General features: G+C 45.0%; 1 protein-coding gene across 1 annotated transcript in view; it reads right to left on the bottom strand.

Annotated features, from left to right (window-relative positions):
- Window positions 1–595: 595 nt before the first annotated feature.
- Window positions 596–12,266, bottom strand: part of LOC126106636 (UDP-glucosyltransferase 2-like) — a 136,806-nt gene continuing 125,135 nt past the window's right edge. The window contains exon 5 of the mRNA XM_049912991.1: window positions 596–1,075. Coding sequence (XP_049768948.1) covers window positions 796–1,075 — 280 coding nt within the window. The 3' untranslated portion in view covers window positions 596–795. The remainder of the gene's footprint in view (window positions 1,076–12,266) is intronic.

Genomic DNA, 12,266 nt, shown 5'->3' on the forward strand with positions numbered 1-12,266 from the left:
AAAATTCCAGCCTTCGTCGGCGATGAACAGTAGACAGCATGACAGCTAGAACCAGGTACATCGCATAGACATCCACAGTAGTTGATGGAGCATTGTTGGTAGCTGCTTGGTTTGTCTGGGAGTTATGTTGTGCAACAGTTGCATGTCTGTTCAGTTGTACACATCTCCTGTCATCTATGGCCTGTGGTGCACCACAATGATCTGGGCGCGTTTTGAATAGTGCCATTTTGCCAGGCATGGCATACTTTAACCAGAGTGGCTTGCAAACAGTTTACAAACTTAGCTCTTTGGGAAATGCTTTCACCTTCGGTCTGAAAGCCAATGATCATGCCCTTACAGATGTCTGATAAATCACTCTGTTTCTGCATTAAAATGATTCCACTGTCTCCCGTGTCTCTCAGATGTGCTTTATATACCCTCTACCACTAGTGCTGCCACCCGCCACTTGAATGGGGTTATTGCATGTCGAAGTAGAACATGGTGGTGGTCACATTAATGTGAATGGACTTGTAGATTCGTCATCTAAAGTGAAGAGGTTTAGGAATGCCACTACCGAAGCAGTAGTGCTGTACTGTGTGTAATAAAACTGCAGAACTCTGTTTACGAACAACCTCGTCTTTTATTTGTATAACAATAACAAGTAAGGAGTGATTTGCTTTGAAGCTCGGTGACGATAATAGTGGTATACAATGACAAGCATTTTCACAAGATTGGAATGAGAATGTAGACTATGGAACACTGGGAGGGTTTGTTTGTACTGTCAGGGTCGCCAGCAGCCGTAGCTGGAATGCCGCGTCACGACCTCTTGAGCTTGCCGCCCTCCTGGAACAGCGCCGAGAGGACCTTCCTGGTGAGGAGGTACAGAGCTGAGGACGCGGCAGCGGCGGCAAGCAGGACGAGTGCGATGACGTCGAGCAGCCAGCGCTGGAACCAGTGGAGGTCCAGCGAGGCGCAGCGCAGGTGGGGCGCCCCCTGGTGCCTCAGGGCGTACTCCGTCCACCAGACGGCCGTCTCCAGGGCTGTCTGCGGCCGGTCCCGGTAGATGGCCGACAGCCGCTTCATGCGCTGCTCGTAGCTGGCGACACAAACAGGTTCTGGTTCACAACCGTGTTATCGGCAGTAGTTATTTAAAAACATGGAAACAGTCTGAACAACATATCCAAATTGTCACACAACAGTTCAGTGATTGCTACTCAAATGTTACTTCCTTCGCCCTCTACCCTTCGTTCTGGACAACTTGGAACTATGTGCCAGTTGCAATTTCTTTTCATTTGTTACTACTCAAATATTATTTCGCTCCCCTTTTTTCCTCCATTCTGGACAACTGGGAACCATGTGCCAGTTGCAGTTTCTTGTGATTACTCTCATTTTATTCCTTCCTTATTCTTTCAACTTAACTTCATTTTTGTTTCCTTTCACATAGTTCAGACTATTTCCTACTTGTTCTCTTACTGCTACAACTACAGATTTCTGACAATTTTGACATTTTGCTCCTAAAGCTATATCTTTTTGCAACGCCATCTGCTTTTCTGTTCTGAATGTCATCGAAATATCAGCTTAATGGTTCAAATGGCTCTGAGCATTATGGGACTTAACATCTGAGGTCATCAGTCGCCCAGAACAGAACTATTTAAACCTAACTAACCTAAGGACATCACACACATCCATGCCCAAGGCAGGATTCGAACCTGTGACCGTAGTGGTCGCGCGGTTCCAGACTGAAGCGCCTAGAACCGCTCAGCCACAACGGCCGGCTCAGCTTAATGTGTGCTATCACGTATCAGTACTACCCAAAGGGTGTCAATGTTTCCGTTTGGCGCCAATTGCAGTCACATGGGATCTGGCTGACCCAGCAGCTCTGTACTTCAAGCCTCCTCTGCTGTCGCAATACAGGACACCCAGCGGTAGCATCTCAGGAAACTCATACTCAGAGCCTCTTCGGTATGGGAAGCCACGCAGACATGGCTCCAACATCATCGTTGTTTCTGTTGTATGAACTGGACTCTGTTTCTTGCTGCACAATGAGTATTGAGTCCTTCTTCTTCTGGATAATATACATTCAAAAAATCTTTTATTTACTGTGATAATCTGTTCACTAATCAGTTTTGATTTCAGCTTTCCTCCAACGACAGTTGCTGCTCCACTCTGTAGCCCATCTCTCTTTACCACTGTACACAAAGTCGGGTAAGATGGCAAGAATTTACATGAAGTCATTAACGATCACCGAAGTCACATTGAGCGAACAGTAGGTCTGAACAAAAATGACTGACAAGGCACAATGCATCTTGTAGAGGGTATAGTATGGTCGTATTGGAATAATTAATGTTGGGTGATGGTTTTAAAGTAATTCACGTGACATGAAAACTTTGTGGAAAAGCGTCGATTTACTGAAGGCTAGGGTATCCTAGGGAAGTACTCAGAGTTGACCGCGACCGGGCGGCGGCGTGTGGCTGGGGAGAGGCGAAAGGAAGCGACAATAGGCAGCTTAGGGCAGCTCGAACTCTGAGAAAGCAGTAACGGGGTGCAGCCTCCAGCTGCCTTAAGATGAGTGACAGTGAGGGGGTGGTTGACCCCATGCTAGTGTACCGGGGAGCAGACAGAGAACTTGTATGCCTGTTGATAAATGTCCATCATCCCATTTTCAGTGGAACATGCGAGAAAGCCGTGCAAAGCTACGGTGGAGCGGTCAATAGAGGGCGAAATATGCGTGTTCATGACTATAGCAACTTCACACTGAATTCACGGTCTGCAGAGTCTGAAGTAAATCAGGTGAAGAGTGACAGAATGAAATACACCGGCCTGCAATGGGAATGTAGGACCAAGGAATTTGAAGCACTCTCCTGGGAGTCAGAATTTCGGAAAAATTGGTGTTTTATGCAGATGCTAACCTTGATGGGTGGCCTGGGAGGAGCTAGACAGCAGAAGTTGAGAGGAAGGGAAATTTTGTGGGAATTTGTTCACTTCCCAGAGCAGGCATTGGTTGGCGCTGGGAAGCGATGCATAATTAACGCAACTTGCGCTGCGATTGGCGTAATTTATTTTGCTGGAGGGGAAACGGAGGCGAAGAGTGGACTGGCAGAATTCTCCGTAGAGGTTTTCCGTTCCCAGCTTGTGTAGAGTGTGGACGTGGCACTCTTTACTCAGCTTCCCTGAGAGAGAGTGAGCATCTCTACAGTTTAGGACTTTGCAAAAGGAACGATTGAGCTTGGAGATAGAAAGTTTCCGTTCAGCTGCGTACTGAACAAGATAGTTAGGAGTGAATAGACGAGCACAGCCTTGCAGCACCACGAGGCCGGCCGACGTCCGCACAATGATGCTGTCCCGCCATGCTGAATTCGGTGATATTGCGCCCGCTCCGGCTTGAGTTAGGCTACTGATTAATTTGTTGGATCACGTCGACCAAGTTTCCACAAGGGTTTCATGGGTCGTATACTGTAGAATTATTCTCGCACTTTGCATTACACCTGGGTCACCGATAGGAATTAATTTTGATTTATCGCGCTTTACTCCACGTAAACGCAATTTATCCCACTGCCTGTTAGGAGAGTCATGCAATGTGATGATTGAAGGTTGTGAGTTAAAATAAATTTGTGCTAATCGACTGCATGTGTTTTCAATCAAGTAGTTAAAATCCCAAGTCACTTTCTTAATTCATTTTATGTTCAACATTTGCATCTGGTGTTCAATAGCTGAATATAACATCAATGTGCACCCCTTTTTAATTAAAAAGGATCAATTATGAATCAATTAATGTCAAGACTGCCACCGCAGTTGAATCAGGAGGCACAGGGGCTTATTACTTTCTTTGCGTTATCCGATATTGTGGCAGTTTTGCACTCTCTGTTGATCTGTTAGTCAATCAGCTGGGGTGAACACACGCCAAACGCAACGGGTGGGGTGTTACAGTAGTACATAACATAATGAGCCAAGATTGCAAAATACTGATGCAGATTATAGAATGGGAAACCCGATAGAACGAGAGACCTTCTGGAAGATGAGCTATGAAATGAAATAAGCATATGGCATTGTTGTCCAGGAGGCCCCATCTGGGGAAGTTCAGCCGGCGAGTGCAAGTCTTATTTTAGTCGACGCCACAATGGGCAACTTGCTTGCCGGTAATGAGGATGAAATGATGATGAGGGTAACACAACACCCTGTTCACGAGCGGAGAAAAATCTCCACCCCGGCGCGGAATCGAACCTGGGTCCACTGCATGGGAGGCAAGCACGTAACCACCCAGCTAAGCAGGAGCACATCTGCTATGATTCTCGAGAAATGTCGGAACACGCATCGATGTACTGACTCTACGATCTATCTAAGAAGATGAGTTAAAGATCACAAAGCCTATGTTTATACACACACCAAAAATGTTTTGCATCACCTCGGTTCCAGAGTTCCAGAACCTGTACAGAAAATTGGAATAGAGGTCAACATAAACATAATTTCCGCCCTTGTTATTGCTCATGGAAACCACACATTGCATGTTGTACCACCATACAGCGAGACCTTCGCAGGTGGTGATCCAGGTTGCTGTACACACCGGTACCTCTAATACCCAGCAGCACGTTCTGTTGCGCCGGCCAGTGTGGCCGTGCGGTTAAAGGCGCTTCAGTCTGGAACCGCGTGACCGCTACGGTCGCAGGTTCGAATCCTGCTTCGGGCATGGATGTGTGTGATGTCCTTAGGTTAGTTAGGTTTAATTAGTTCTAAGTTCTAGGCGACTGATGACCTCAGAAGTTAAGTCGCATAGTGCTCAGAGCCATTTGAACCATTTGAACCACGTTCTGTTGCACTTTTGCATGCCTGTATTCGTTGTGGCATACTATCCACAACTTCATCAAGACACTGTTGATTCAGATTGTCCAACTCCTCATCGGCGATTCGGCGCAGAACCCTCAGAGTAGTTGGTGAGTCACGTCATCCATAAACAGTCCTTTTCAATCTATCCCAGGAATGTTCGATAGGGTTCATGTCTGGAGAACATGCTGGCCACTCTAGTCGAGCGACGTTGTTATCCTGAAGGAAGTCATTCACAAGATGTGCACGATGGGGGCGGGAATTGTCCACGAATTGTCCACGAAGATGAATGCTTCGCCAATATGCTGCCGATATGGTTGCACTATCGGACAGAGGATGGCATTCAAGTATCGAGAAAGCCATTACGGCGCCTTCCATCACCACCAGCGGCGTACGTCGGCTCCACATAATGCCACCCGAAAACAGCAGGGAACCTCGCTGCATTCGCTGGATAGTGTGTCTAAGGCGTTCACACTGACCAGGTTGCCTCCAAACACGTCTCCGATGACGGTCTGTGTGAAGGCATATGCGACACTCATCGGTGAAGAGAACGTGACGTCAATCCTAAGCGGTCCATTCTGCATGTTGTTGGGCCCATCTGTACCGCGCTGCGTGGTGTCGTGGTTGTAAAGATGGACCTCGCCATGGATGTCGGGAGTGAAGTTGCGCATCATCCAGCCCATTGCGCACAGTTTGAGTCGTAACACGACGTTCTTTGGCTGCACGAAAAGCATTATGGTGACGTTGCTGTCAGGATTCCTCCGAGCCATAATCTGTAGGTCTGCGGTCATCCACTGCAGTAGTAGCCCTTGGGCGGCCTGAGCGACGCATGTCATCGACATTTCCTGTCTCTCTGTATATCCTCCATGTCCGAACAACATCGCTTTGGTTCACTTCGAGATGGCTGAACACTTTGTTGTTGAGAGCGCTTCCTGGCACAAAGGAACAATGCGGACAATGTCGAACTTCGGTATTGACCGTCTAGGCACGGTTGAATTACACACAATACGAGCCGTGTACCTCCTTCCTGGTGGAATGACTGGAACTGATCGGCTGTCAGGAACCCTGCGTCTAATAGACGCTGCTCATGCATGGTTGGTTTCATCTTTGGGCGGGTTTAGTGACATCTCTGCACAGTTAAAGGGACGGTGTCTGTGATTCAATATCCACAGTCGACGTCTATCTTCAGGAGTTCTGGAAACCGGGGTGATGCAAAACTTTTTTTGATGTGTGTAGTATTTGTAGATCTTGAGAGCTGTTGAACATGTTAACTGGAATACACTTGAGGTGGCAGGGACAAAATACAGGGAAGTAAAAAGTTATTCATAAATTGTATCGAAACCAGACTGCAGTTGTAAGCGTCCAAGTACATGAAATTGGAGCAATCGTTGAGAATAGAACGAGGCGGTGTTGTAACCTACCGCTGATGTTACTCAATCTGTATATTGAGCAAGCAATAAAAGAATGCATGGAAAAATTTGGAAATGGAATGTATTAAAGGGGGAATTAATAAAACTTTTGAAGTTTGCCAGCGACATGGTAATCCTGTCAGAGACAGCAAAGGACTTCCAAAAGTAATTGAATGGAACGGTCAGTGTGTTGAAAAGACATGTAAAGCAAAAGTAATGGAAGGCAGAATTACATAAGGCTACGCAGAAAGAATTGTCGAGGTCGACGTCCAGACTGTGAAGGATTAAGGTATGTCTAGCAGCAGCCCTGTCATCTTCTGGGTTGTGGCGTCATGAAGATGTGGTACAGAGGGGTACGCGGTCAGCTCACTTCTCTCCTGGCCGTTTTGCAGGGTCCGGGCCGAGGTGCCGCTACTATTCGGTCAAGCAACCCCTCAGTTGGTATCGAGAGGCTGAGTGCACCCCACAAAAGCCCCCCCCCCCCCCCAACACCCACAGGAAAAATTCCTTGTCAGTTTTGGGAGTGGAACACGGGTCCTCTGTGTGGTAGCCACCTGTGCTGACCTCTCAGTTATGGAGGTGGGCATGGAGGGATTAGATTAAGAAACAGGATAGTAAAACTTGCAGAGAAGTTTCGCAATTTTGATAGCAAAATAATAGATAAAGATCGAAGAAGAGAGGATATAAAATGTGTATTGTTTTTAGGGAAAAAGAACCATGTGTGATGAAGAGGAATTTGTTAACATCGGACATAAATTTCTGAAGGTGTTTGGAGTCTAGCGTTGAACAGTAGTGAAACGTGGAATATAAACTGGCTAGACAAGAAGAGTATAGAAGCTATTCAGATGTGGTGCTACAGAAGAATACTGAAGATTAGATGTGTAGTTCGAGTAACTAGTGTGGAGGTACTAAATTGAACTGGGAAAAAAGAAGTTCATAGCACAACCTGACTACATGGAGGGATCGGGTGATAGGACATTCCAGGCTCACCAGTTTGGTAATGGAGGGTAGTAAATAAGATAAAAATTGTAAAGAGAGAAACCAACGGATGAATGCAGTAAGCAGGTTCAGATGAATGTAGGATGCAGCAGGACTACAGTAGCATACGTAACTTCTTGGATCAGTTGTGTTGATTTCATCTTATAGGAATACTTCAATATTTATTTTGTCAGCCGATTATCTTTCATCCTGTATAAATACCTATAAAATATCAGTCTTCTTTCCGTTAGTGTTTCTCTTATTTTTTCTATTTTTGGTATAAATCATCATTGCTCCTTAGTTTCTACGTACCTTCGCTTCCTATTGGACCTAAAATTTTCTTCAAGATATTCTCTTGAATACTTCTACTTTCTGGGACTTGTAATTCATTTCTAGGTATTGATTTTTGTAGAGGCATTTTGGTTTAATACCGTGTTATAATGCGTTCTATTTGTGTTCCTTGATATGCAGTTTATAACGTAAATATTTTTAATTCCATATTTCCTTTCTATTTTCTGAGTCCTTTTATTTATAGCACATTTTCCTAATTAATCTTCGCCGTTTAACACATTTATACTTTTTGAACATCAATAATTGACAAATGTCGAGGTGGAAAAATTTCGTGCATTTTTTGAGTTAGAGAAAACTTTGGGTTTGTCTGCTGAGGTCATAAATATTATGTAGTTTCTGTCAGCTCCGAGAGATTGACTTGTATTTCTGCACATGCTAAATTTTCAGGCAGAAGTACAGTATCGTCTACAAATACCACGCAGTTTACTTTCATACCCTGTTTCTGCCAGTTTAACTGGTTATACTTGATATCCTTTTACTTTTTCATCCCAATTTCTTTTAATCTTTCATTTTAGTTTCTTACTTTTAATAATACACATTTGAAAATGACTGGTCACAGCCATAATCTCGTTATACATCTATATTTATTTTGCAGAGCTTAAAAATTTCGCACCCTTACAAGGTCTTGAGAACGTTTCTGACCACCCTGCATATAAAAACTATGTCAAGATTTGTGCCAACAATATTATGTGTAACTTACAAATAATATACTGTAAAATTATAACATTAGTTGCAATGGCAATGGCAGGGACTTAGTATGATGTTAATTCTGAAACTGAGTGCTAGATTAGAGCATAATCTTTGACAGTGCAGTACGGTTGCAATACGGTCTTTGGTGGAGTCGAGAGTACTCATCGAGATCAGTAGAGGAGGAAGTGTGAGAAGGAGGGAACGGACTGTACTATACCATCGCCCCTTCTGTGTCAGTATTTCCCACACACCTTCTGCCACACCTCAACGCATTCCTCCATCCCTATAGCTAAACATCCAACTTCTCTGCATACAGTTCGATCCTACTGCACTACAAAACCCCTACAACTTCACACCCAGTACAACCATTCATACCTGGTGATCGATCCTGCAATGTTACACACTTTGTAACTTGTTCTGTTCAGCATTAATCGTTTCTAAGCTTATCAATTCGCCTTCCACAGTCAAGTTACACAAGGACACTAAAATGCATCAACTTTCCTCGAAGTATCCAAATTATCTCGGACACCTCGTTTACTAACCTTCCTGAATGATACTGACAACGGGTTGAAACTACTAATCAGCAAAATTAACTGTGGGGTAAGCACGACGTTGATGAAGGGAGTGTAATTTATCAGCTCGTCGCTTTCTCGGCATGCTGCACTAATAAAAATCTCTCGGGTTTCCAGCCATGTGTGTTCATCGAAATGGCACGACGTTTCGTCGAGTATGACTCCCATCAACATCTTCGCCACCATATGTCGCGCCATTTCTGTGAACTCACTCATCTGGAAACCAGAAAACTTGGGCATGATTCTGGTCTTGTTCCCACACCTTTCATCACTCCACACAATTTTACGACAGCGGTATGCACATACTGATGGTTGAAGTGGTTCCTCCTGGCTACCGTTGCTTTATTGCTTTGTTCATCTTATTGTTTTCTGTTGGTCATACGGCCCACTAATGTCTGTTCGCTCTCATACATTTCCACAATTCGTTGAACATAAAAAGGATCTGCTACATAAATAGCAGTGTCGGAATAATTAGTCCGCACTGAAAGCAGAGGTGGAAAAAATCCATCTGCAATAATGTTACAAATGATTAAGGTCACTTTTAATCGGTGGTAGTCAATGTTTTTACCTGTCACCCACTTTTGTGTCTCTACATCTACACCTATCTACATCTACATGGTTACTCTGCAATTCACACTTAAGTGCCTGGCAGAGGGTTCATCGAACCATTTTCATACTACGTCTCTACCACTCCACTCTCGAATGGCGCGTGGGAAAAAGGAACACCTAAATCTTTCCGTTCGAGCTCTGATTTCTCCTATTTTATTATGATGATCATATCTCCCTACGTAGGTGGGTGTCAACAAAATATTTTCGCATTCGGAAGAAAAAGTTGGCGATTGGAATTTCATAAATAGATCTCGCCACAAATAAAACCGCCTTTGTTTGAGTGACTGCCACCCCAACTCGCGTATCATATCATTGACAGTCTCACCCCTATTGCGCGATAACACGAAACGGGTTGCCCTTCTTTGCACTTTTTCGATGTCCTCCGTCAGTCCCACCTGGTAAGGACCCCACACCGCGCAGCAATATTCCAGCAGAGGACGGACATGCGTAATGTAAGCTGTCTCTTTAGTGGGTTTGTCGCATCTTCTAAGTGTTCTGCCAACAAAGCGCAGTCTTTCTTTCGCCTTCCCCACAATATTATCTATGTGGTCTTGCCAATTTAAGTTGCTCATAATTGTAATTCCTTGGTATTTAGTGTCTGTTGTCCGCCCCCAGTAACTGAGTGGTTAGCGCGACAGAATCTCAATCCTAAGGCCCTGGGCTCGATTCCCGTCTGGGTCGGAGATTTTCTCCACTCACGGACTGCGCGTTGTGTTGTCCCAATCATCATCATTTCATCCCCATCGACGCGCAAGACGCAGAAGTGGCGTCAAATCGAAAGACTTGCACCCTGCGAACGGTCTACCCGACCACATTTACAGTTTAGTCTCTGTTAGCAGCAAAATTTTCTAAACGCCTACTGGGTTCCTCAAAGCCTCAGTAATGATCGTTTATGAAGTAGCAACGTAACGTTACTTCATGAAGTTCATAAAGCAGAGATACAGCGAGTCAAAGCTTATAATAATAATCACTTACAAAATAATTTGTGTCAAAATGTTATGAAAACATAATGAAATTGTTTTTATAATCGCTACCGTCTATCACACAGCAGGAAAGTTTCCAAGCCCTCTGGTGGGCGGTAGGGATTCGGTTGACTGTCACCGCTTTCAATTAACTGGCAACAATGGAGGCGCCGCCACAGCCAATTTTGTAATTTTATTTGTTTGTTTGCTTCGACTTATTTTGGTTCAAATGGCTCTGAGCACTATGGGACTTAACATCCATGGTCATCAGTCCCCTAGAACTTAGAACTACTTATACCTAACTAACCTAAGGACATCACACAACACCCAGCCATCACGAGGCAGAGAAAATCCCTGACCCCGCCGGGAATCGAACCCGGGAACCCGGGCGTGGGAAGCGAGAACGCTACCGCACGACCACGAGATGCGGGCTCGACTTATTTTCTAGGGTGGAGTAACCCATAGCATTACTCTGAGTTTTTGCTGAGCTTAGCCCAGTATATGTATATTTTCGTAATCTTAATTCCCATTGTTTCGCTAATACCCCGTCGCAGATTTGTGATGTGTGAAATTTCTATGATTCTGCCGCTGCGTCTATTCCGCAGTGTTGCGACCGTGTGTACTGTAGAGTCAACTTTCAAGCAAGAAATGTGTTTGTAGAGTACTGAATGATACATTCCCATCACTTAACATGCCACACTGTGACTACACAATGGTTACTTATTTACACGAGGGTTGAGATGAGAGCAATACCAGTTTTGCCATCGTATGATGTTACAGAACATAAAAATATGTATATACAATGAATTTACTGGTTAATGTTTGAATCTGACAAGCAGAAGGCAGCATTTGCTGTCAGTTCATACGAGTCTACCAGACTGAGTCGTGCTCTCTCCCAACTGCGCGTTTTCGCTGTCTGTCTGTGTTTGGTTTCCCGCCCTTGTCGCGGTGACGTCGTGGTTCTTCTTCCTTCTACGTGTGGCAGCAGTGATGTGTATCGATATTTGCGCCATGTACCACTTTTTGTTTGGTGCATATAGTTTCCGGCAAGGGGGTCTGAAGTGAGTCGGTCGGTATTTGGCGGACGAGGGAAGTTATCTCCACACGGTGCAGTCGGCTGGGGCCGCTGGCAGCCCCTGCGCAGTCTCGGAGCGTGTGTGGAGCTGTCCGATCGCTACGAGCTTCGTGGTTCACAGACCCAGGACGTCAAAGTCGAGTAGTGGTTTCAACTACCCAAGCCACGTCTGCTCATGTTGTGGTGGTTCGCTTCGGTGGTTTGCTGTTAGGGAGCTTTTCCAGTGAGCAACACTGAGTGGTTCTACGGCTGAGATTTAGCCGCCATGCGGTGCAATTAACTATTTTGGTCGACTACAATTTGAGTGCACCAGTGGAATTTTCTGTCTTGTGGCCTTTAGTGTTCTGATTACCTGCCCTGGGCACTGACGTAAATTCAGGCAGTGTTCTTTTGAGTGAAGTTAACTATATTGCCGTGTTTCAAATTCAAGTGTACCAACGGAATTTTCTGTCTTGTGGCCGTTAGTGTTCCGGTTACCTGCCCTGGCCACTAACGTAATTTCAGGCAGCGTCCTTTCCTCGCCTGTTGTCGCTGTCAAACATGGTGTGTAATTTTGACAGCTAATACATACCCCATTGTGGATTATCACGTTTGTAGCATTGCAGGTTTGAGTTCTCATGTAATGATTGACGGGAAGCAACTCATTGTGTCGGTCTGTCCATGTCCCCTGGTTGGGTTCTGCGGGATGAATTATAGTTGGGCTCACCACCTGTCTCACCTAAGTGAACGAGGGCAGGCCGACCTCCCTGGAGGACTTCTGAGTGACACCGGTGTTTAATTATCTGTTGTCAGCTATTTTAAATTTTAGGCTTATGGTTATTTG

The sequence above is a fragment of the Schistocerca cancellata genome, chromosome 10 (assembly GCF_023864275.1).
Source record: "Schistocerca cancellata isolate TAMUIC-IGC-003103 chromosome 10, iqSchCanc2.1, whole genome shotgun sequence".
NCBI classification, from domain to species: Eukaryota; Metazoa; Arthropoda; class Insecta; order Orthoptera; family Acrididae; genus Schistocerca; species Schistocerca cancellata.